The 26,845-nt window shown below is 43.7% G+C and overlaps 1 protein-coding gene and 1 non-coding gene across 2 annotated transcripts in view; one reads left to right on the forward strand and one right to left on the reverse strand.

Annotated features, from left to right (window-relative positions):
• The window catches only part of HHAT (hedgehog acyltransferase), a 258,988-nt gene extending 233,499 nt beyond the window's left edge, over positions 1-25,489 (reverse strand). The window contains exons 1-3 of the mRNA XM_012781705.2: positions 25,085-25,489; positions 23,865-23,995; positions 13,531-13,598 (exon numbers count right to left, since the gene is read on the reverse strand). Of these exons, the coding sequence (XP_012637159.2) occupies positions 13,531-13,598; positions 23,865-23,955 (159 nt within the window). The 5' untranslated portion in view covers positions 23,956-23,995; positions 25,085-25,489. The remainder of the gene's footprint in view (positions 1-13,530; positions 13,599-23,864; positions 23,996-25,084) is intronic.
• Positions 5,714-5,829, forward strand: LOC142864011 (U5 spliceosomal RNA). The gene has a single exon (XR_012914609.1). It is a non-coding gene; the product is annotated as a U5 spliceosomal RNA (small nuclear RNA).
• Positions 25,490-26,845: the final 1,356 nt, after the last annotated feature.

Here is a 26,845-nt window from a genome sequence, read left to right on the forward strand (position 1 = left end):
GAGTGCCCACCGTCCAAGAGAGAGGGGGTGATCTCCCCTTCTACACCCCTATGTGACTGGGGTAGAAGAGCTAGAAGAAAAAATTCCTGGCACACGAGGAATTATACTATCAACTCACCACTGAGCAAATCTTTCCTCCTTCAAGGCTTGATTTCTCATCACCCTTAAACCTCACTGGATTATAACAACACTCTCAACTCACAGTCTCTTACCTGGGGGCTGCATCCTTACACAGGCAGAGGACTAAGATTTGGGCTCTGTGCTTTCTCTTGCATTCCCCAGATAACACCGAATTAAGCCACAGACTTGAAGCTCATTTTCCAGCTGAAGACAACACGGACGCATGGCTAGTAAGGCCAGGCCAATAGATTAAACTGCTAAAGTCCCAAGTGCCAAGTAGAATGCCAAGGCGCCCATCAAGACGCCCCAGTAAAGAAGAGAAGTTTGCCCTGCAGGTGGGTCAGTTACACCAAGTCCACACTAGCTCTTCAACCCAGATCCCCTCCGTCCTGCTAGTTATCTCCTAGTGAAAGAAAGTCAGGAGCGCTGTCTCACTCTACACACCTGTGGACGGCATTCCAGATAATTTGCTACGCATGCTCGTGACGGCCAGGGAGGGAAGCATGTCCATTCGTTTTTGCTATCCAGGAAAAACTTGCAGTCAAAAGAAAAAAAGAAGGTTCTAGAGGCTGTGGACTGGAAAGAAAGGAATCCACAGTTAACCGGGAACAGCAGCATTCAGAAAAGCTACCACAGCTGGAAAAAAAAAAAAAAAAAAAAAGGCCAGGGGAAAGCACCCATCTTAACCTCCTCTAGAGAAGACACCTGCTCTGCCGGGCAGATTGGCTCGATCACCATCCTCCAGACCCCTCCCGCCTAGCATGACTTCCTGCACAGTAGAGGGTAGAAGGCTGGAAACTGCATGTTCCAAAAATTCTTGCAACCGGCCCTTCTGCCGATGGCCTGACTCCTGAAGAACAAAGCCACACAACTGTGACTCTGAAGGTAAAAGAATGTCACATATGGGCTGGGACTCTTCTGAGCGAATGGTGACAGAGGCCCTTTGATTGCTCTGCAGCAGCGGCAGTGGAGACTCAGGGGTCCAGGCCACCCCCAGGAGGCTGAAGCTTCCCGAGGTGGCAATTTTTGCAAGTGCCCCACAGCCCTCGGGTCTCAAGGTGGGAGCTGTGTGTCTGCAGTGGTTGTGTAGAGCAGCTCTGGGGATTGTTCTGGAAGCTCACTTAGTGCCTGTGTCTACAAGGCCTTTCGACTATTCTGAAACATATCCTGAAATCCCTTCAATAATTCTCTTTTTAAAATGACTAGAGTGGGCCGAGCGTGGTGGCTCACACCTATAATCCTAGCACTCTGGGAGGCGGAGGCAGGCGGATTGGATTGCTCAAGGTAAGGAGTTCGAAACCAGACTGAGCAAGAGCAAGACCCCGTCTCTACTATAAATAGATAGAAATTAATTGGCCAACTTATATAGAAAAAACTAGCCGGGCACGGTGGCGCATGCCTGTAGTCCCAGCTACTCGGGAGGCTGAGGCAGCAGGATCGCTTGAGCCCAGGAGTTTGAGGTTGCTGTGAGCTAGGCTGATGCCACGGCACTCACTGTAGCCTGGACAACAAAGCGAGACTCTGTCTCGGAAAGAAAAAAAAACATTAACATTAACATTAAAAATTAAAAAAAAAATGACTAGGGCAGATCCTGTCATCTGCAGTGGAACCTTGATGAACAAACGGAGGAAACGCCTCTTCTGATGGGAATCCAGCTCGAGCTTTGTAATAGAAGCATTATGAAAACAACTCACTTGGAAGAGCGCTATTCTGAAATAAGTATTCAGCAGAGGAAAATGAAATGGAGGAAAACTCCAGCTGGGCCGATACAACAGGAGTTCAAGAACTGGATAACGAAGACAGCGTTTGTTAGAACACGCTCACAAATGCATTTGCCGTATTTCAAAACCAAAAGATCTGTAATGTTCCCAACACAAAGATAAATGTTTAAGGTGACGAATATCCCAAGTATCCTGATTTGATCATTACACATTGTATGCAGGTATCAAAATATATGTACCCCCAAAATATGTACAATTATATATCAATTAAAAAAAGCAAAAAAAAAAAAAAAAGAAAAACCAAATAGAAAATGACCTGCCCTACCCACCAGTCTATATTTTTCATTATCATACCTTTTTCCCCCTCAGAAAAAACTGAGTGGAGAGGTAAATATACTATTTTCCTTATTCTCATATATCCAATATGTTGTAAAAACAATACAACAGAAATACTGGACATTTTTGCACTTCTACTTCCTAAGTAGCATTATTTGGTTATTATTTACTCTGAGACTGCATAAAATCCCTAATTACTATCCCAGTAAGAGTTATCTGGGATCAGAGAAATCCTTTATCAGGTTCTTGAAAACACAAATGTTCCCCTCACTTTCAAAGGGAGCAAACTCACCTTAATGGCCTATAAATCTCCAAACCAAAAAACAAACAAACAAAAAAAAACCACAAAAGGAGAATAATTTTGCAGGAATTCTGCACAGAACAGGCGCTGCTCTCTGGATGAACTCAGACTAATGATTCATTGAGCAATTATTGGAAGAATTTTTTCTTTCAACAGCTGCTTTGCAATTTCTAAAATAATTTGAAATCAGTTTCCTGCTTACAATGTAGCGACAACACTAGCTCCCAACCCGACACGTCCTTAAGGATAAAATGCTTCCACTAACAGAACTTATTTTTTCCTGTAAATAACAAAGTCTCTGCAGAAACATCTTTGCTATCCTACATAGGTCAAGATGATGCTTCAAGGGTAGGAATCCTGCCAACAGGACAGGCACGAACTGCACCATTCTACGGAGCACCACACCAACAATCTTCATTGCTCCTCACCAGCCAAACCAGGCAAGTTGGCCCAGGTTGGTAGAGAGGAGGTATTTTGTGGACAAAAGAAAAGAGAAAGCCACTTAAAAGGACTTAATTAAATCATGAGGACCTAATTAGCATGGGTAAATTCTGAGAATATCTTCAAGACAATTGCCAACCTAAACTCAGTTACAACCTGTGGTTACAACTCTCTACCTATCTATTTCCCAGAAGTCACTCTGGATTATATAAGACTATATATATCCTTGGTCTAACATGGATAGATTCTGTTTCCCTGCCCCATTTTTTCCATATTCCTCCCCTTCTTCCTAAAGCTAACAATGGAAGAGTCACATGTTTTTTAAAAAAATATGTTAAATTCCAGGATGAAGTCAAAGGCACAGAAACCTGTATTTTCCTCACACTGCTCAAACTGGAAAAACACTAACCATATTTTCTACAAGGTGTACAGAGAAAAGAGCTGTAAACAATGAGTGAGGCTGATGAACAAGATAAGCATCATGACAAAAAACAGTACGGGATGACTAGACAGCAAATTACACAGATTCACGACTCGTCAGCTCCAAACTAGGCTAATAAATCACACATCCCATTAGTGTCACTCCCCCAGAATACCAAAAATATGAAGCAAGTCACAGTAACATGGAGGAAAAAAAGATCCTCCTCAGCCCACTGGTGGCCATGGCCCTCACACTCAGGGAATTTGCTTTCCCCTTACAAAGCCTTCACACATTCAAGAAAACTCGTTTATACCTAACTAGTTTATACAGTGGGCAAACACTGGCAAACTGGAACTCCAGATGGAGTCCCAAAATGCTGCAGGTCCCCAGGGCAGAAGGCCAATTAAGAAAGAAAGAGTATTAGAAAGAAAAAGGGAAAACTAGCATTTTTGCCATCCAGCCATCCAGGGGTCTCGAGAGGAAAACTCTTTCATGATTCCAGATACCATATTTGTCCTTGAATTTCACACACCGCATGAAAGACCAAGGGAGTAGGCAATTGGAGTCACGTGGAAGGATTCTCCCATACATCCTTCAAATCTGTCCCCTCTGCCCATTGGCTGCCCAAGCTGTCCAAGACAGCCCCCCAAACATGGTGAGACCCCAGTGGAGGCTGGAAGGCTGGGGACAGAGACAAACAAGAACCAAAGCCCCCCACGTCCTCTGGGCCCATAGCATTCCCCCACTGCTTCACCCACCTCTCTTCAGAAATGTATTTGTGTGGTAATAAATTATTTATCCTTTTATGATGCTAAAATTTACTTTCAAACACATCAACACACAGACTTCAGGTTCCAAGCAAGATATAACAGGCCCAGTTCTTCCTGTCTCTCTCACACTAAGGATGGCTAAAAGCAAACATTCATACAATATATAAAACAAAAAAGAAGAAGATTCTGAAAGGCAGAAAGAAGAGCACAGACTGGCTAGGGACCCTCAGGACTTGAGGAATGACAAACAAAATAAAATAAACTCACTGGATGGGCTTAATAGCAGAAGGAGATTATGTAAGAATTATTGAACCTAAAAATACCCAATCTGAATAGAGAAAAAAAAAATAGACTGAAAACATGAATAGAGGCTCTCAGAGACCCTTGGTATAATAACGAAAGATCTAATATTTGAGTCATTGTATTTTCCAGAAGAAGAAAAAATGTGAGGCTGAAAAAATATTCAAAGAAATAATGGCAAAATAATTCCCAAACTTGGCAAAAGGCTTAAACCTACAGATGCAAGAAGCTGAATGAACCCCAATCAAATTAAATCCAGCAATTAAAAGACAGAGCTTGGCAGCATGGATTGCTAAGAAATGATCGAACTCTATGCTGTCTATAAGAAATACACTCCAAATATAACAATATGGGTAAGTTGAAAGTAAAAAGATGGAAAAGGCTATTCTGTACAAACATTAAAAGGAAGGAATGACTGTATTAATATCTGATAAAGTAGACTTCAGAGAAAGAAAATCACCAGCATCAAAAAGGGTCATTACAGAATGATAAAAAGGCCAATCTTCTCGCCAAGAAAATACGACAATCCTAAACAGGTCACACACACACACACACACACACACACACACACACACAGTGGTTTCCAGAAGCTAGAGATGAGGGGGAGGGTGAATGACTATAAAGAGGCAGCACATAGTAGTTGAGGTTCTGTGTCTTCATTGTGTTGGTTACATGACTCTACACACATGATAAAACCACATACAACTATACACACAGAGCAGGGCCCGTAAACCTGGTGCAAAATCAAGAATAAGGTCTGTGGCTTATATTAATGTCAAATTCCTGGGTTTGAAAGTTCATTGCAGTCATAAAAGATCCCCCCACTGAAGAAGCTGGCTAGAGGTACAGGAGACCTCTCTGCACTATTGCTGCAATTTCCTGTGAGTGTATTTCAAAAGAAAAGAATTCTGAAGAAAAGAAATCACATTCCCAATATACAAAAGGGATAAAACAGGTTTTTGATGGTTGAACCAGGATGGGATTTAGAACCCAGCTAGCCAGACCTCTACTTCGCCCTCTAACGGTGGCTCCAGGAACACCCGTGAATAACCAAGTTGTTTGTGGAATCTTAAAATTGGTGACTCACTGCTCATTTGCATACCCATAATACCCTGTATATAGTACACTGCTTTGAGGATTAAAAGAATATTTCTGACTTGACGGTTCTAAGTATGAGAAGTTCACTTACAACAGAATTCTTTGTGTAAACTCTAGGTAGTAAGTATTCCTTGGGGCTAAAGAGCCACCATCTCTGAACTAGGAGTTGCAGTTACTAGAGTAATGAGTGACAGAATACCACCTCATACTCTGGTTTCTCTTCAGATCGTATAAATCTTTCGCCTTTTACTAAAGATTTCCGTGGAGAGGAACAACTCTGAGTTTTGTGCAATTTTTTGAGGCCTTGCCTTATAGCAAGGCTGCATCACATTGTTATAAAGAAAGTTAATACTCTTCAGAAACAAACACTTTAGCTAGTTAAGATGCAGCTGCTTAATTTTCAGTTGTGGTCTAGATAGCATGAGTTTTTAGTGAGGAAATTCTGTTTACTGGCACCCTATGGATGTCAAATTAAGGCTATTTCTAACAGAAATCCACTAACTAGCACTGTGGATGTCAAGAGAACTTTCCCTGGTGAAATCTGCCTTGCTAGTTAGCATTACCAGTGTGAGAAACATGGACTGGCTGACATTCTAATCTTCCATGTAACGTCTTTGTCAAAGGACTTCGTGGATCCCGAAGAATGAGTTGGTATAAACTGGTTTCTACCACTTGCCTAATAAATGTTTAATTAATGTCTACGTGTATGACAGAATTTGATCCAAGATTTGCTTCCATAAAACCTGAGAGCAAAATTATGATAGCATAACTAACCTTCATCCATCTCAGAGTTTTCAGCAGCTACTGTCATCCCTGAAAGTGGCCGTCACTCAGCTCCCCACACAAAGACACCCCCCTTCACATCTTCTCCCACATGCCCCATGATCTCGCTCTTACCTTGCTGCTGCTCCTAATTTCTTTTTAACAGAGACTTATCAACTGTCATGTCACGATTTTAAAAGGTAATAACCTTTTTAAAAATGCTGACAGCCACCACTTTTAGGGAACATACTGAGAGAAGGAAATGTTTCTCTTCCTCCCCACTTCCCCATACCTCCTCCTCTCCCAATTTCAGATCTAAGCCGCTATTTAACCTGCTAGAATAATCCTAGCCCCCTTCTTTCTGAAGCCTATCTGTTAGAGCACTTCTATAGAATATTTGTGTGTAAACTAATCTACCTCTTCAGGACAGTTCTTAACACTGGAAGTATCCAAATGAGGAATCCAGAAAGAGTGAGTTAGCATCTGAAGGATCCTAATCTGAAATCCACATCCCAGACATGGCTATCATTCAAATAATTCCAATATGGTATCTAAAGTTACACCTGAGAGTTTACTAGCATGAGTGACATTAGAAATAAATATTTTACCAGTGAAAAGAGTGGTACTCAACAGTTAGTGGGTTAAAATTTTTCTTGGGCTCCGACACCCTTGTAAGATTGAAGCAGAATAATCTCTTGAGCCCAGCACCCAAAGCTTCCTAAGTCTAACACTCCTTTGGTCTGTGTCCCTTCGTCTAGTAAAACTCCATCTTCTAATCAGACTAGAAGACAGGTGGGGCTGCTAGCCAGAATAGAATTGCATCAGCCTCGGAATGAACCTTTCTGCAAGATGCTTATTGAAGAACCCTCAGACAGACAGTAGAGGCTTCACAAGCTTTTAGGAACAGGTTCGATGATGGGTTTTGTACCTGCCTACCTAACAAATGTTTGTGTGTATAGGAGAATTCAGATCTAGACTCTTTCACTGTAACATAACCACTTGGGAGCAAGGTCGTGGGAAAGACGACATTTAATTCCTACCCACCTCCAACTGCCAGAAGCTACCAAAAGTAAAACCAAAGAATTTGGCCCTTAATTAAATACTTTGAGTGTCACTCCTATTAAACCTATATGTCAGCCTGCCATTCTCCAACAGAGGATAAACTTTTTTCTCCCCCCCCAACTTCTTGAGAGAAAAAAAACACCTCTTATTTTCCTTAACCTACAGTAACTGATTGCAGCCCAGGCCACAAAGCCAGGAGTAAGCAGACACTCATTTGTAAACTGACTGGTTTGTGGCTAAGAAATTTCCCACCATTCCAAATGGCGGATTTTCTTTCATCTCTGCATCCAACTCCCGGACACATTAGACTTTTAATAGTGGGTGTTGAGGTGAACATGCCCATCTGGTTGAGGACGTCTCGTGAAGGAACACTGGTCTCTCTTGGTGACGTTTGCTTTGTTTCATGTGTCTAAACTCCGGTGAGTTTACAAAGGTTAGACTTTCCCTGATTTTCATGAGGCCACAGCCCCTCAAAAACTGCTACCAGGTTTCCGTCCTCTCTCCCTCCCTCCCTCCTCCTGACAGGAGCTGGTTACTAAGTGTGTGTGTGAATTTTCTGCCTGTGCTCATAAACAGAGAATTGGATTTTCTACAGCTTTGCCCCTACGCTGAGGGGCAGCTCAGATGAGGCAGATGCTTGAGTCTCAGGCCAGCCCCTCCCGGCAAAGGAACTGTGGACTGAAGAGTCTCCAAATGGTAGGGGCAAGAAACCCAAGCATTAGCAATGGAAGGAAGGTTCCCAAACGAGCACACACCAGTATTGCTTCTCTCTCGTTGACACAAAGAACTCCTGCTCTTTACCTGTCATCCCGAGGCCACTCGTCTAGTCCCATCCCTGCTGGATTTTCTTCTTGATGTGCAGGAGGTGTGCAGGCAGGTAGGGAAAGAAGATGGTAGTGATTTCTTTGAGAGGACAGGAATGGGAATTGTCGCCCTCTACCTTGTGTAAAAATAAGGATCTGCAATTGATAAATCTCAAATTTGCTTATTAACAACTCTCAGCTACTGACTACCCTGCTCCACTCTCTTTTTCTGTCTATGAATTCATGGAAATTATTGTTTCGTTTAAGAAGTCCTTGAAAAGGCCAAGAAAAATAAGGTGTAGTTAGAACCAAGGATTTAGTGCTGCAAAACTAACAGAGAGAGAGACAGACAGACAGACAGTGAGACAGAGCCAGAGAGATGGATGGTAGGGCAAGGCAACCGGTCCAGGGGCTCTGGAATGGGTCCCCAGAAGAAATGGCACCTGACACCCTTCAGTGATTGTCTGCTGCTCTCTGGATAAAGTCCAGACTCCCCATATGGCACCTAATGGCCTTTATGACCTGTCCCCCTGCCTCCTCCTCACCTCAACCTTCCAGCCAAGCGGAATTACTCTCTCAAATCCAGGTCCCTCGGGCATGATTTTCCCTTCACCGACCTCTCCTGTCTCCCAGCCACACCTCAGCTTCAGTCCCTGTGAGTCACCCAGTAGGACGAAGTCAGCCTGGAATGTCACAGCAGCCCAGCACACGGCCCCACAAGCCTCTCACACTGTAGCCCCTCAACGCGTATTTGTTAAATGAATCAAAATGGAGCATTGTTGTTCTCCTGAATTATTGAAATACAGAGGGATTTATAAATAAGTTAAATCTTAAAATCTTTATGGGCAAAGCCTGAGTAGCTAAAAACTGTCTTTACTTAAGAAAACTACCTCTTCTCTCAACGTGCAAAGGCATTATTATTATTATTATTCATTATTCCAGCTTCCCTTTCTGTCCTGGTCTATTCTTCCTAAGCTTTCTCGCAGGGACTATAAAGTCCTCTCTGAATTTATTTCTGAAAGGCAGGCTTATTTACAGGTATGCCTCGGTTTCAGAAACCTGCCGCAGGAAACCGTGGCAGGAAAGAAAAGACTGATACGTGTGCAACACTCTTCATAATGCATCAGGAGTTTGAGCGCTCCTTTCAGTAGTAGCAACTCCCTTCTACACGTCAGTGTCTCTGCAGAACACATGTCTTTGCCAGAGAGGGGAAATCAGTGATTCTTAATGCTAAAGCAAGGCTATATTCATCCACCGAAGAAAAAAACAACAACAACAAGTATTGAGCATCGATTTTGGTGCCCAACATACCAGCTGGGTATTTCTTATCCATCCCTTCCTTCCCCCATAACCTCCCATCCCATAATCCAGATAATAAAACCGGCTCGCAGGAGGGTAAAATGATTTTCCCAGATGTAGCAAAGCCAGAATCGAACTCCAGTCCATCCCACTCCAAACCCATGCTCTTTCTATTATGCCAAGTGTCTTGACTCAGAAATAAAAAATAAAAGGGAAAAAAATTAATGACACAACACAAAGCTCCACTTGTTATCAGTTTGATTCAGACCCTACTGGCTAAAGACCCATTTACTATGTCAAGCAAGCAACGTGGGCACTGACGACATTTCCCTTATCTCCCTGACGCCAGGACAGAGAAGGCTTGCAAGAGAAAGCCAGCCCCTGTGGAACACACACAGGCTCCCAGCACAAGATCGATCGTCCAAGGAGGCCACTGGCTGGCGCCTGCGTGGGAGGCCCTCACTCCGGGAGCCCAGAAGAGCAGACATCACAAAACAGGACGCAGACACGGAAGCACGTGGAGTCTGAACAGCCACAACCATACAAGCTCCCACTCCACATCTGGTGTCTTGGCAAGAGCAATTGGCATCATCCCAAAGAAATTACAAGGCTCCCAGGCATTCCTGATCTGGGGCATAATCCTCCAAACCCTATCATCAAAAGGACCGCAGTCAGGCCCTGCGCCCTTTCACTGTCCTAAATGAAGCTTCACTTTGAGTCACCATCCCCCCCAATACGTCCTTCTCTTTTCTAATTATAGCAATGCCCACTGGAACAGCATCTCCTCTACTGTTGACCTTGCCACATCCTGCCCGTTCTTTAGAGCTCAGCTGAAGGGCAACTTTCTCCTCCCCAAAGCAGTCTGTGATTGTGCTTGTGCTTACAAGGGTCTCTGACGATAAACACTGTCTACTTAGCATCTGCGGGCACGTCCATCAGATGCACTGAGGACGAGTGCATTTGACTTTAGTGCTGCAGCCTGGCGTGGTGCTAGTGTTGTTCACTCTCCTGCAAATGAATTCAATAAAGTACTCACCTAACTATCCCAGGCACTCAAGATACAGAAATGATTAAATCTCAGACTTGCCTTTGATGACTCAAGTCTAGTAAGGCATGGATAAAATAAAATTCTACAAGTCAATTTGTCAAAATTCAGCATTACAGTATGATCCAAGCATTACTATCACATTGCCCTGTTTAATATCACCTTCATATCATTGAGCTCACTCTGTAGCTGTTATGTCTGTTTATTTACTGTCAATCCGTTCCCACTAGGAGACAGTAGGATGGCAACATTGTGTGGTTCACCACTGTCCCCGGGACTCGGCACGGACCTGAGCACAGAGACACATTCAGTAAAAGCCCTATTTGTGGCAGGAAGTAAGGAGAGAGGCAGGGAAGTGTCAGAACTGTAAGCACCAAGCCCAACTTCGAGCCCAACTTCCACGACAGGGAGACAAAGCTCAGATCTGAAGTGACAGTGGAGGCCACACAGCGAAGGGGTGAGGCACAATCCAGAATGAAACACAGGATGAGCAAAGGTAAGAATGGCAACCCAGCATGATAGGAGAGTGGGGACAAAGCCCTTACGTATTGCTGTGGACCAGCTGTTCTTAAGTGTGGGAGATTTCGCCTGCAGAGGGCGTTTGCCAATGCCGGGAGATAATTTTGCTTGTTGAGACCTGGGGGCAGAGGATGCTGCTGGCATCTAACTAGGCACAGAGTCCAGGGATGCCACCAAGCATCCTGCAATGTCAGAGCAGCCCCCCACAATAGTCACCTGATCTAAAACATTAGCAGTGCTGCAGATAGCATACGCAAGGGATGTCAGAAAACATAAGCTTTCTTCTAAAGTTCACAATCTCTATCTACACCCAATACCTTCTTGTGATTACAATTTGGACCAAAGTAGCATTCACTTGCCACCTCCTATAGCCTCGGAGAAAGGAAGTATTCAGCAAGGACTGTCCAGAACCTAAGAACGCAGCATCAGTTTCCTTCATCTGCTGTATAGCCACCAGGACTCATCCTCTTCTCTCTAAATTCTAGGACTTCAAACCACTCAACCCCATATGCAAGGTAATGAGATATGGAAAGATGAGAAAACGAGAGGTACTCACTGGATAGATGGTCAGATGGACAGAGGGATGGACAGAGATTGGTCAGAATGGCAAAAAGACTGAGTCCTTAGGACACCAAGGTTATGCACCCATGCCTTGCATACTTTCCACAAAGGCAGAGTTGGCTTGAAGGCCAGCACTCCTGACCCACGCCCTGTCCCAAAGGCTGCAGTGGAGGATGCTTAGAAGGGGTCACCTCCCCAGGACTCTGGAGCCCTAGCAGGGAATTAAGCAGCCAGACGTGATGGACTGATAGGAGCTGGGAAGTCACAGTGAAGACAATGCTCCTTTGTCTGGAAGTGGCAACACACTGCTGGGCCGAGCCTGCCCTCCACAGTGACATCCCTGAGAGCTCCAAGACTTGCCGGGGCCTGACCCTGGGTTCACTTTCCCACACTGCCTCACAATTGCTTCTCTTTAGCCAAGTCTCTAAAACATGTTTGCTTAATTCTGCCCCTGGCAAACAATTCTGTATTTTCAATATTATATGAAATGCCTGAATTTTGAGTCTAAAGCAAAAAAAGATAACCATTTTTTTTTCTGTTGTAAGAGACCCAATAGTGTTCTATTTCTAAAGAGTAGATCCAAGGGCTATCTCCTATTACATCTCAAATTCCACTGCAACAGAAAGCTTGCCAGATTTCCTCATCTTGGAAGTGGGCACAATCCTACCCACCTTACATTCTTGTTGCTAATCCTAAGAAGGGCTTAAATTAAAAAAAAAAAAAAAATCTAGCAATGGATGCTGTGAATGAAAATTTGATTTACATCTAGTTTTTCATGGAAGTGTCTGGTAGGTAGAACAACAAAAGCCAAGAACAGCACCCACACAGGGCAGCCAGACAAACGTGGGCATTCTATCTAATACACTGTCTCTGTACAGAGCTGGGAAAAGGGACAGGTTACCCTAACCAAATAAAAATGGAAATTGAAGCAAATCTTTGACAATTCTAAGCAAGATCCGCAACTATCGAAATGGGAAAATGTCAGTACAAGCAGTACCCGGTTTGGAAGCGAATTGTCTTCCCAAAGTTCATTTGTAAGCAGGATGTTCAGAACTTGGAATGCAAGCTGTATTTTATGTCCCAAGCCAGTGCACAAAAGCTGATTGAATTTATAATGTATTGCTAAATGACATTAATACTTAGAGGAAAAATAGTTTAAAAAAATGAAAAGAAAAAATGCTTTGATATTTTTAAAACATATCAAAGTATTTAGAAAACAAATACACAGCTCCTATTAGCCTTGACCTAAATAAACCCCAAACCATGAGCTGGGCCCGGGATCTCCTGTGATCCAAGTCATTACTGAAATGGGGTCCTAAGAAACTGAAAGGGGATGAGAAGAACCCCAGCCACAAAGGGAAAGGGACTGTCATGGGGAAAAAAGTCTAGCATCTCTCATCTGGACAGGAGGAGCTGGTACTGACCCACACCAAACTCTAGAATGGAAGGGCTGTCAACTCCAGAAGGACACAGGTAGGTGACAGAGCAGTGGCCACCCTGGCCTGCTACCGAAGCACGCTAAATGAGCTGGAGCCAGCCCCCTGCCACAGCAGCACTGGGGGGAGGAGGGGACAGGAATTCCCAGCATGCTCTGCGGCAGTGTGGATGGCCAGGGTCACTCAGGTGCTGGAAGGAAGGTGTTCCAGCAGTTGGCATGAGGGGCGGCATTTGATTCTAACAGATTTGGCCAGGTCAAGAAGGGACTTCCCGGGTCTTTAGAAAAGCAAAAAATCATACTAACCGGTAAGATACCAGAAATCTGCTTATGTAACCTTAAGAACAAGGGACAAGAAGATAAAGACCGGGGGAATGGCTTCTCCAACACGACACAGCCACACCCCTGCGGCAGCAAAGGCGCGTCATACCGGATCGCTGCCGGACACCATGCCTGGGTGCACCCCAAACACTAAAGGGATGCAAAACATCGAAACCAGGTTCGAAAGTTGAGGTTTCCCATTCATCTGCTTATACCTTCTTTAATCCTCCAAATAAACCGTCGGTCTCCAGCTCAAACTCTCGGTCCAGTTCCTCTTCATGTTCTGACAAGAAAAAAAGGCTCTGTTAGTCCCAAATCCAAACAAATCCGGGTTGGCCGAATAGCAGGAGCATGGAAAGAACTGGACTATGTCCTGGAAAAGCAGCCAGTGGACTGGGCTGCAGGCGTGGACACATGCCACACGCCCTGACCTTTCCTTCCAGCGCTCCGTGACCCGAGTTCCTGGAAATGTGCAGCGGGGCTGATGGAAACTCGGCTTGTAATAAGGGTCACAAAAGGAGAGGGACACGAGGGAGAAGAGCTCCCAGTACGAGCAAACACGGGAGGGACCAGTGCAAATGCCCCACTTGTAGAGGCTGCTAGAAATTTGTACACAGGCCATGCCACGAAATTACGGTGATCATGTCTGCATTATATGACATAATGCTAACAAGATATAATTAGATGGAATCATAATGGCAATAAGTGTGTTTATACATATACACATAAAGTGTTTATACAATACAGCTGATTTACAACAAAAGATATAATAAAAATCTTCAAACACTTCTTGAGGATGTACAATAACCAGGCATGGTGCAAGGTACTAGGTATGACACACAACAGGACTGGCGTGGCTTTCGTCCCCCTGGGGCTTGCTGTACACTGGGGAAGAGAGACAAATAAGAAGTAAGAAGCCACAGCAGCGCTGATGAATTCCACCATGCAGGAAGGAAGAAGGGCCATGGGGCCTGACTCTGAGCTCTGTGTGCTGTCTAGTAGGCAGCTGGACAGGGGTGGGTACAACTCAAAAATGCCCTTAGTCGAAGATGAAGACTTAGAGGCGCTCAGTATAAAGGTAGTGACAAAGGTGCCCGAATGGCTGAGATTCCCACAGAAAGTGACAAAGAGCACGTAACACAAGAAAAGGGGGGAAACAATGATGCTTTTTCCATCAACAAAAGTACAAAAACTATGGGAAATCAAAGAGGAACTTCCCAGAAGGAAAGCCAGGAGAGGGTGGTTTATCACGAGAACACAATCACGAAACGATGCCGTCTTCAGCGCAGGATCAAGGTGCAGGTTCACACGCGCTACGTGCAAACAGCTGCCCCAGCCCCAAACCTCAGGCAACGCTGCACTTAGGAACGACGGGAAAGGGAGAGGCGTCGCACACCGGCCCAGGTACAGACGACAGCACCACTCCGGGCGCCCCATCCACACGGCATGTCCCGTGCTCTCGGAGTGCCGTAGAGACGTGTGATCGTAGCTCCGGTCCTGTCTGTTACGGCTGCACACAAGGCCACATTGGGTGTGTGCGCGTACGTGGATATGCGTGTTGCATCGCACACAGACCCAAGTCCAAGGGAACAGTCAGTGAACACATGCCAAGTTGCTGCATTCCAATGGAGGAGGAACAGGCATCTCTGAATTTGTTAACACACAGAGGTGGAAAACCTCTCTCTGCCTCTTCTGTCTTGGCTTCACTTGCACGTAAAGTGCAACCTCCAGAAACATCAGAATTATACAGAATTAAAATAAAGCAACACTTTGAGCTCTTTTTCTTCTTCTTTTTTTTTTTTTTAAAAGAGTACATTCGAAAGCAGTGAAGTTTACATGCCAACCGTGGATTTCCTGAAGCTGGAACATAACTCCCCCTAGTGGGGAAAAAGGGCCCCTGCACAGACAGGAGAAATGATGACATTCTGCCCAATGCTGTCCAATAGAAAGACAACGGGAGCCACATTTGCCATTTTAAAGTTTCTAATAGCTACAAAGAAAAAAAGGTGAAATTTTATATTTTATTTCTCCCAATATATCCAAAATATTATCCAATATTAAACAATGAGCCATTTTACATGCTCCTTTTCTTACTAATTCTTCATAATCCAATGTACATGGCATCCTTACAGTACATTTTAATTCGGACTGGCCACATTCTAAGGGCTCATCAGCTGCACGTGGCTGATGGCTGTGGTATTGGACAACATAGTCCCAGACCAAAAATCCTCCCTCGTATTTTGGAGAATTCCTACAAATCACCTTTGCCTGGTTCCTTGACACAAACAAACGCTGTCAGTTTTAAATCGTAACTTAAGTCCATTCGTGTCCACTTTGGAAGTCACTATTTTAAGTTAGCTGAAGATTTGCGACTGCAGGATTCAGTTGATACGGTGGAGTAGAAGTTGAGAACCTGCAGCGGGAGGTCTTGCCATCAACAGCAACGGCCTCAGCCCTTCTCTGATTCTACCTTCTCAGCGATCCCTGACCCGCACCCCCATTTTGGGCAGGACTGGAGTTTTCACCATAACTCAAGTACAGTCAAGCAAGGGGCTGCTACAAAACAGAAAGCAGCCTTCCGTGCCTGGGAATTCTCTCTACACAGGACTATCATGGCAGGCCCAGCTCTTCCTTCTAGGGCCCTGATTCCATTTCCCCAAACTCAGTGCTCCACAAAACTGGGGCATAGCAATGAAGCCATTTCTGCTGCTGAACCCCATGACTACATCAGCTATCGCTTCCTCCCTCCAACAGAAGGATCCATCAAAGCTCCTTCCTACCTACCATACACGGGGATTTGCATTTTAATCACTGCCAATGAGCTGTGATGATAAATCATTTACTTACAGCCTCTAACCTACCCCTGCGGTTTCACCCTCAACATTTTGGTGGGAAATTAATTCTGGGGTGGGGGTAATTAGAGGGCAATAATCAGGACGAGAGGGGAACACACACACACACACACTCTAGAGTGATACAAGCCACCGTTAAGGAGCTGCACACCCAGTCATGGTGCATGTGTCCTGGTATTTCTATGCATATGAAAAACTCCCGTCACCCCCCACTAATTCTTTATTTCTCTAGGAAGCCATGGGTACAGCCGACTGTGGAACAAATGAGAATGGAAACATGGGGCAGAAAAGATGCGCTTCTAATGATAAGAGAAAATCTAATGGCAAGCAACTCCCAAATATTCATCTGCAGATTGTCCTATAGAAAAGGAGTGATAAGGTACTGGTTTTCCATGACATCCTTAAAGCATGGTGGGGGGCTCTTTGTGCCTCTCCCAGTTCCCACTCAGGGAATGAAAATGTGATTTAGAAATAACTCAACCAAAAGGAAATCAGATAACTGGGGTTATCAGTAACTGGGATGCAAGAAGATAAACTTCATAAATGGCCTTAGAACCTCCCAAATAGGGCAGCTCATCTGCTGCTCACCTGAGGAATTCCGGGTCTCCCAGGGCATTCCACCACGTGAGCACTTTGCATGGGCATCCAGCTCACCTGGTTCCAAGGGCAAGGACACCTGTTCAGGACCAGCAGCCTTTGTTTCCCCATCTTGCAGGGGCTTTCCAGAGTTAACAGCTATCTTGCAACCAAATTCCTTTAATCACAAAGTGGAAAAAATTAACTCCTAACAAACCCCACACCCTGTGAGAGGCTACTGTGCTGTATGAACACTATAAAAGGAAGAATTAATCTACAAATGAGCTGCTGTATCCTTTTCTCATAAACTGATATTAGTAATAGTGAAGGGCACAGGTTTGTACAGGAACAAACAAAAGGTAGAAAGTGAATGTGTTCAACTATACTAGTTGCAGCACACCTTAAGAACACCTACTATATAAAAACAAAGACATAGGAGGTGGAAATTCAAATGAATACTTTGCACCATAAAAACCAAAGGCTCAGCCCAGGCGGGCTTGGTGGCTCACGCCTGTAATCCTAGCACTCTCTGGGAGGCCGAGGCCAGCAGATCGCTCAAGGTCAGGAGTTCAAAACCAGCCTGAGCAATAAATAGAAAGAAATTAATTGGCCAACTAATATATACAGAAAAAAAAATTAGCCGGGCATGGTGGTGCATGCCTGTAGTCCCAGCTACTCGGGAGACCAAGACAGAAGGATTGCTTAACCCCAGGAGACTGAGATTGTTGTGAGCTAGGCTGACGCCATGGCACTCTAGCAGCCGGGCAACAGAGTGAGACTCTGTATCAAAAAAAAAAAAAAAAAAAAACCAAAGGCTCTTTAAACATGAGGGCTTCCCTGGTGTTCTGGAGTCTATTTAAAGAAATGTTAAGTACAGATCAGTGAAGATTAAAGAAATGAAAATAAAGCATTTGTGAAATGAAAAGCCAAATCAATGGAAAGCACAATTCCATTTAAAAAGTGTCACTAAAATGCAACTTTTCAGGAAGATAGATGCCTCATAAAGGAAGGTGTGCCTGGCTTTATAAAGTCAGAAGGATCTAGGGTGGCATGATCATTAAATAATCTTCACAGAAAACAAAAAGATGGCAGAATTCATAAATAAATCCAAGAACTTGAAAAAGAATAAGCCTATTAAATAGACAAATCTTTGCTAAATTTCTTAAGACAGGAGGAATGAGACACATACAAGATTCAAAACATTATAAGAATATGATACACAATTGTATGTTAATACATTTGAAAATGTCAATGAAATGGAAAAACAAATTGCTCAAACTGACTTAAGGAAAAAAACCTAAATATATCATAACACTGAAAGATACTGAAAAGTTTTCATTGAATCTACTCCCAGGAGACTTCATGCCTAGACAAACTTAGAAGTGAATATCGAACTTTGACACAGACATTTCATATATACTAAAACAGTTCCATAATATCTGGAACTGGAAAAAAATGGAAATCTGGAACACTGGAAAACCGAAAAAAATGGAATCTTCCTCATTTGTTTTATAAAGCTAACAGAATGCCATTATTGAAATCTGATGATGAAACAAAAAAAGTTAACAGGCCAATCACTCTCACTTAGAAATCAATATATTTTTTTAAAACTTAGGGAAAAAAGCAGTATATTTATTAAATAAAAGTAATATGGTCACAGTAGGTTTGTCATAGGAATCCATATGGATTGCTACTAGAAAATTGATGACTTTAAAATATATCAATAGGTCAAAAAAAGAATAAGTACTTTAAAAACAGATAATATTCAACACTATTGCCAATTTAAAAGGGCTAGGTTTCCTTAACATGACTTTAAAAAATAAATGAACAAATCTTGTTCAACTTTTCACTAATGGCGAAAGCAATAGAGTTTCCATAAAAGTCAGAATTTAAGCAGTATAACATCCAACTATTACATTATTCTAGATGTCTTAGCAAAGCAAAAACTGATGAAGCAAAACCATTATCATTATCTGTGGATGATATTATCTAAATAGAAAAGCCAGGAGAATCAAATGATAAGCCAATGGAACCTAAGAGAATTCAATAGATTGTTGGAACACAAAAATAAATGCCTTTATTATAAGACTAGAAATGACCAGCTAGAAGATTTAAGAAGTATAATTGGAAAAAATCCTGATCATAAAAGGAGGAAAAAAAAAAAAGACTCAAAAAATCTCAAGAATTTTAGCAAGGCCTATTCTGAAGACCATGAACCTTCAATTAAGGGAAGTCCTTGAATAAACAAAGAAAACATATTATATTCCTGGATGGAAAGACACAATATTATAAGAATGTCAATTATTTATAATTTAATTTCTAGGTTTATTGTAATTCTAATTAAAACTCTAATAAGAGTTCTTTGGAACTTGCCAAGTTCAAATATGTATCTGGAAGAATAAGTTGGTTAAGAACAGCCAAGAAAGGTCTGGAAATAAAGAACAATGAGTAGTAACTTAGTCCACCCAAATACTTAAGCATTTTATAAAGCAAAAATAACTAAAACGGTGCAGTACTTATGTGAGAATTGATTGAGAAATCAATGAAACAGAAAAAACCGCCCCTCCAACAGTCTGGAGGGCATAGAAGAATTTGGTACATGATCCAAATTGCATCATAATTCTATATGGAAAGACAGTAAGTAATGTTTAGTTACCTATTTGCAAAAAATAATTTAACTCTTCATTTCACATCATATAGCAAATACAATTGAGATGGGTTAAAGAATACTGAACCCGCTAAGAGGTAGTACAGAGAGACGCACACTCTCCCACGGAAGTGGTAACTGGCACAGCCTTCCCAAGAGTGCCTGGCACGGCGAATCTATCAAGAACCTGGAAAACGTTCTTGTCGTTTCAACTCTGTAATTCCTCTGCTGGAAATCTTCCTGAGAAAAACAATCAGCTTTGATACAACAATACAAATTCATTCCTTACAAAAAGAAATGAGCTAAGCATTCAACTCACGAAGTTGGAATAAAAAGGAATGGAGCAAACTCAGAGAAAACAATAAGGAAGGAAATAAGACACAGGCAGAAATCAATGAAATGGAGAACACAAAGAAACAATTGGGAAATCTAACAAAGCCCAAAGCTGAAAATGTTAATAAAATTTCTGGCACAGGTGATGAAAGAAAGAAAAAATAGGAGGGAGGGAGAAGTGGAGAGAGGGAATAAGGGTGGGGGCAGTGAAAAGATGCAAATAAACAAACTATACACAATAAACAATGAGAAGGAAACAAAAAAATTAAAAATAAGAGTTTTATGAAGCACAATATACTAATCAAATTGAAAACCTATGGTGAAATGTACAGATTCCTAGAAAGTTACAAGATGTCAAAGTGAGTACTAGAATAGAAAATTTAGTTGGTAAATTGAAATAGTCAAAGACTTTCCCTCCCAGATGCCTTTTTTTAAAACAGGATACCACCTTCTATCACCTGTTTTTAACGAGAATTCAATTTGTTTTCATTCCAAGTATTGCATTCAATTGATAATTCCATTGCATCGATTGACTCAACTGATGCCCTCCTTTAGGCAGAGGCATCAATTCTTTCTTTCAAAGCTCATTATGCAAGCCTTACAATGCATGGCACGTGGCTTCTTTCCTCACATTACACGTAAACAGAGAGGCATAAGTTCCACACCTACTAACCCACAAGGCACAAACTCAGTGCAGTAGCTGTGGATTAGCCACAATACTGCAGAGCACAAGGGATGAGGTCACCTCAAATAGCAGACCCCCCCACCCCACCCAAGTATTTCCATATGACTTTAAGATGGTCTAGACCTGGTAGAGTTGGGAAGAAGGGGTATTCTGTGGAGTCCCTGCTGTGTTTTGCTGAGAGATTCAATTTGACTATGGCTGTTAAAATCTGTTGTCTCTAATGATTGACAGCCTGCTACTGCTGATGATGAGAGACAGCAATGAAGAAGATGCCTGCTCATGCCCAGAGAGGGCAGCTGTGCAGCTACCCACCGGTGGCATTTCACTTAATGCATTCTGAGCCTCTAGTACAGTCATCCTCGAACTACGGCCCTCGGGCCACATGCAAGCCACCTAAGCACATCTATCCGGCCCTCTGGGTGTTCTTGCCGCCGCTGCCTGTCCTGCTTAGCAGCCGACTCATCCCGGGCCCGCAGTGGGCACTCTCCAACGGTCTGAGGGACAGTGAACTGGCCCCTCGTTTAAAAAGTTTGAGGACTGGGAGGGGGGGGAAGGGCATTTATTGAAACTTTAAAATCTGTACCCCCATAATATGCCGAAATAAAAAAAAAAAAAGATAAAAAAAAAAAAAGTTTGAGGACCCCTGCTCTACTACGTTCTAGGCACTGTATTTGCTCCAAATACAAATGCCCCCAAAAAGTATGAGAGACAATTCTTCCAGTGGCCTACTTTTATAATGTAGGCAAGCAGCACTTTTTCCTGAATTAGAAAGTGAGGTGTGGCACCAAGACGACTCAACATTGCACCAGTTACACATACTTTGGCAAGACAGGGGGATCTGGCTTCCGTGAGCTGAACTGGCAAAACCATTAGAGGAAGATGGAGTTTCTTGGGAATGGCTTGAGAAACTTTAGCACTGACGATAAAAGGAAAAGCATAAAGGATAAAAGCAGCTTCAGGCTTGGGAATGGCCAGTAAGAAGCCACACACAAGCACAACAGCCTCTGGACCAGCTGAAGGACAGACAAGTTTTGTACTATCCACAGAGGGGTCCCCCACCCATCCCAGCAGCTTCCAGAACACAGAGACTTTAAAGTTTAACAGTTGAATAGACAAAAGAGCTTCCCCTTTAAAGCAAGCTGCTTCAAGAAATTATCAACAAATATGAATGACAAAATAGGAAAAAATATTGAGTCTAGAGTTGAACAGACCAGGGTTCAAAGCCCAGAGCCATTACTTATTAGATGTGAGACCTTGGACAAGTAATTTTTTTGAGCTTCCATGACCTCATGTGACCGGTGCAACTTCCCAGACTGGGTTTTAAAGTGATCTGCAGCTTCCAATTTTGTGCACTTGCCACACTTGGCTTGCAGCCAAGCCTGTCTTTTAAGTGATATCCACCTCATAGGACTGTGCAAGCCATCAAATGAGACAGGTACATGAAGTGCCCAACACAGTGCCCAACAAGAGCAGGTTAGCTCCTTCTACCGTGTTTCCCCGAAAATAAGACAGGGCCTTATATTTATTTTTCCTCAAGACGACACCCTAGGACTTTATTTTCAGGGGATGTTTTATTTTCCCCTCAAAGCCTCAGCTTGCAGCACGCACAGGATGGCAGGGACCTGACACGGGGAGCCAACCTTGGTGGGGCTGCCAGCACTTTTCCAGTCACCTCTGGGATAGTAGCTGTCACAATGGGGCAGATAAGAAGGGCTGCTCGTCTTCTATACCGCTCTGGGACAAAATGCATGGGTTGTGCAGATGTATGCATAGCCACACACACCACTAGGTCTTATTTTCAGGGCAGGGCTGATATTGTGCAAATGCTTAGAAATCCTGCTAGGGCGTATTTTATGGGTAGGTCTTATTTTCAGGGAAACACGGTATGTGGGCTCTGAGAGCTCCAAGAGTACACCAGGGGACGTGGCTGCTTGGACGGCCTTGACCAAAGAACACTGCTCATCTACTTTAGATGGTCACTCTGCACCCAAGCCCACAGCTTTGAGTGGGACAAGTGAAAAATGGGGAGAAAGGTCAATCCTGGTGACCCACAGGGCGACAGATGAAGGCAGAGCACTCTCAAGTGCGCTCCCAAAACCTACCTTTGCCATTTCCATGACTACACTACTCTCAACATGCTCCCCGTCTTCAAGATAAATCCGACACACAGTGTCTTTCCCAATCAAACCCTGCACTTTGATCTAAGCTCAACTCTTTCCACTCCCCCATCACACCCTGCACTCCAGTCCTGCCAAGGGTCTCACCGTTCCCAGATCATGCTATTCTTTCCCCCACACCAATGGCATTATACAAGCTTGTCCGTTTGCCTACAAACCCATCTCTGTCCGTAGTTCCTCAGCCTTCTTCTCTACTTGGCTGACTCCTGCTCCTCTTTGAGGCAAGGCTCAGTAATCGTCATCACCTCTTCAAAACCATCCCTACCTCTGGCAGAGACTGCTCATGGTCCCTTCCTTCTTCCATGGCATAAGAAGATTTAGGCAGCACATGGCCACCAAGCCAAAGACTACATTTCCCAGCCTCCCAGCTGTGACTGAGTGCTGACCAAGTAGGTGTGAGCAGGAGTGACAAGTGCTACTTGCCAAACTGTCCTTAAAGAAATGACGGCTCCTATTCCCCTGACTATGGGCTGGAATGAGACTTGAGGATGGTTCATCTCCAACGTGCATCATCATCTCCAACATTCAGTATGTTGACAAAGGCAACATATTAAAGATGACAGAACAAGAAGATAAAAGGCATCTGGGTCTCCAACACCATCAAGTTGCCTCCATACGTCTGAGATATGTCTGAGTAACGGTGAAAGAGAAAATGGTTTACTTTGAATCCTGAATGCAAATCCCCTCCGTGGCCTTTGATAGCCATTGAACCAACCCCTCCCTATTATAGAAGACAAGCCACAGAATCATCTAGAAGACCCAGGACAGGGACATAAAACCTCATGGACTCAAGTCATTAATTCGGACAATTCAAGGCTAGGGGGAAGCACAGCAGGGCCCGAGTCACCTTGACTGTAACTTGGACCATATTCCTAAATCTTCTACCTCTGCTCCTTTTTTTTTTTTTTTTTTTTCTGGAGACAGAGTCTCACTTTGTTGCCCAGGCTAGAGTGAGTGCCATGGCGTCAGCCTAGCTCACAGCAACCTCAATCTCATGGGCTCAAGCAATCCTACTGCCTCAGCCTCCCAAGTAGCTGGGATTACAGGCATGCACCACCCATGCCCAGCTGATTTTTTTCTACATATATGTTGGCCAATTGATTTCTTTCTATTTATAGTAGAGACGGGGTCTCTCTCTTGCTCAGGCTGGTTTCGAACTCCTGACCTCAGCCATTCCGCCCGCCTCGGCCTCCCAGAGTGCTAGGATTACAGGCGTGAGCCACCAGGCCCGGCCTCTGCTCCTTTTTTGATAGGAGATCGGACAAGCTTGGGAGCTTACCTTTGGAGACTTTGTAAACTTCATAGAAAGAATAGAAGTGGAAGCCTAGTGAAGCCAGCAGGTAAAGAGACAGCTCCCATCGGGGCAGCATCACTTGTCATGGAGGTTCCCAACGCCCACGTGGAACGATTCTGAGAAACAAAGATCAAACATTAAACCATGGAAGTGACACTTACCCCACACGCTGCATCTAACACACATACACGTCCTGCCTGCCCAGGGGGCGGGGGGGTCAGGTCTTTTCCTAGAAGTTCCCACAGCCTCTCACCACAGTTTCCTAGTCACTGCAGGACACACCTGTCTTCCTTGTGGAGTGACCTTCAATGAGCAGAGACCATGACCTCTGACTCCCAGCACCGTGCCCGGGATGTAGCAATAACTAGGTGCATTTATTATTAGAAATAATAAATGGCTTCAAAAGCCTGAATAAAAGCACAAATAAGTTCTAAACCTCTTCTAAGCTGACAGCCTCACCCTCCCTCATCCTCCCCTTCAAGTATCATTCCATAGTTGTTCATCAGAATGGAATACAAACTGCTCTGCCTTCTACGCTCTGTGTACTTCTTAAAAGTGAGTTAATGACATGACTCCAGGCAGCTGATGCAGACACTGCTTGCTGCCCAGCCCCCAACATTCAGTCTCTCTTCTTACACAGGAATTGAAATTTTTATCTGGACACATGGATGTTGAGCTCAACACTACACTCCAGCCAAGTGTAGACACTTGAATAGTTCCGTCCAGAGGGGTGTGTATGAAGGGACGTGAGGCTGTGGCCACACCCTTCACTCCTCCCTTTCCTGTTGAGCAGAGTTGGAACAGCCACCTGGACCAAGAGGTGACAGCCACGTGGGAACATAAGAGCCACCTCATTCTCTGGCTCCATGTACTACCCCACACCTCCCACCTCCAAAGCTGCCCCAGACCAACGATATCTGGACGGTTCCATGAAAGTAAAATGCAATTCTAGGTTGTTTAAGCCTCTATCATTCTAGATCTCTCTGTCATGGCAGCCATGACTAGATTCTAAGTAAGAGAGAAGGTAATGGACAGTTGGGTACTAAAATTCTGCAAATTAAATGGTCCCAAACGTTCCCAAGTAACAGAATTAACTAAACGTAAGCCCTTCTATGACCTTCATGAATGCCAAATTGAGAGCAAAATTTTAAGCCCCACAGAAGCACTTCTAATATGTGACAGTAATGCCAAAACCCAGAACTCACACGTCGTCTCATTTTGTTTCCACAACAGCCTGGTGAAGTAGGCGGAACAAGGGAGGCAGGCATTTTACCGATGACGAACGTGATGAGGTCACAAAGCCAGAAATAACTGTGCCAGGACAGAAAGACAAATACCAGATGATCTCACCTCTATGTGGAATCTAAAAAAGTCAAACTCACAGAAACAGAACAGAATGATAGTTGCCAAGAGCTGGGGTTGGGAGGAGACGTTGGTTAAAAGGCACCAAGTTCCAGTTAAATGAGATGAATAAATTCTGGGGATCTATTGTAGAGTGTGGCAATTACAGTTACTAACAATGTATCCTGTACTTGAAAATTGCTAAGAGACTAGATCTTAAATGTTCTCACCATTTAAAAATGCTAAGTAGGCCGGGCGTGGTGGCTCACGCCTGTAATCCTAGCACTCTGGGAGGCTGAGGCAGGCGGATTGCTCAAGGTCAGGAATTCCAAACCAGCCTGAGCGAGACCCTGTCTCTACTATAAGTAGAAAGAAATTAATTGGCCAACTAATATATATAGAAAACATTAGCCTGGCATGGTGCCGCATGCCTGTAGTCCCAGCTACTCGGGAGACTGAGGCAGGAGGATTGCTTGAGCCCAGGCGTTGGAGGTTGCTGTGAGCTAGGCGGATGCCACGGCACTCTAGCCCAGGTAACAGAGTGAGACTCCGTCTCAAAAAAAAATTTTTTTAATAAAAATGCTAAGTAGGTGAGGAGATAGATATGTTACTTTGATCTAATCATTTCAGTGTATCTGTATGTCAAAATATGTTCTATACCATAAATATGTACAATTTTTATTTGTCTAAATAAATGAATAAATAAGAAACTGAGCTAGGGCTCAGCTTTAGGTCTTTGGACACCCAGGCCCCCGCCCTGCCCCACCCCGCCCCTCTGCCACGGCCAGCCCCACGAATGCCAGTTTACCGAGTTCCTCGCCCTTGCAGCTTGGCTCAGAATCTGCCACACACAAACTCCTTTCTTCAAGCTCCCAGGAGACAGAGCAGGAAAGGAAATAAACTTTGGCTTTCATAAACTATGAGGTCAGAAATCAGTGGTCCTCCACCCAGAGTGCCCCATGGTTATTACTTAAAAGCCACCCAGAAAGGCAGGTCTGGGTTTCTCCTGAATCTAGGAGCTCCAAAAGCAATCAGACACTCACAGGCCTCTCTCTAAAGCCCCAACTTTCTTGGGTTCCTGCTATTTTTCAGAACCATGTCTAGCTTCGTACATTTCTACTTCTACTTTATCTTTATATACTTGCATCTCTAGAAAAACTTAAGATTCCTTTCTGGAACTTTGTAGGAATATGGCAGTCCTCTCTTTAGTGGGAAGTTAATTTTAACTCCTTGGTTTTATGATCAAAGGCTGTTGGTATTATACTGCATGACCTCCTCACCTTGCTAAGAACCTGTGATTAGCAAAGAGCTGAACTCCTAAAAATGCTACTGAAATTTGAACTTAAATAATCTTGTAGATTAAAGTTCTAAAGCCCTACTCTTTGGAAGCTTTTCAAGGACAGTCTATCTGGGGCAATTTCCCTGCATTAAGGATTTAACCCTTTGGGAACTAGAAAATTCAGTTTTATAACATTGCCCTTCTTAGTGCTGCTGTTAGCTATATTGTGCAGTAAGTCCCCACCTGAGGTTGCTAGCAGGTTCTTGGAAACTGCGACTTTAAGTGAAACAACATATAACCAAACCAATTTTACCAAGGGCAAATTGATACAAACAAGAGTTAAGTT

The sequence above is a fragment of the Microcebus murinus genome, chromosome 23 (assembly GCF_040939455.1).
Source record: "Microcebus murinus isolate Inina chromosome 23, M.murinus_Inina_mat1.0, whole genome shotgun sequence".
In the NCBI taxonomy this organism is placed as follows: domain Eukaryota; kingdom Metazoa; phylum Chordata; class Mammalia; order Primates; family Cheirogaleidae; genus Microcebus; species Microcebus murinus.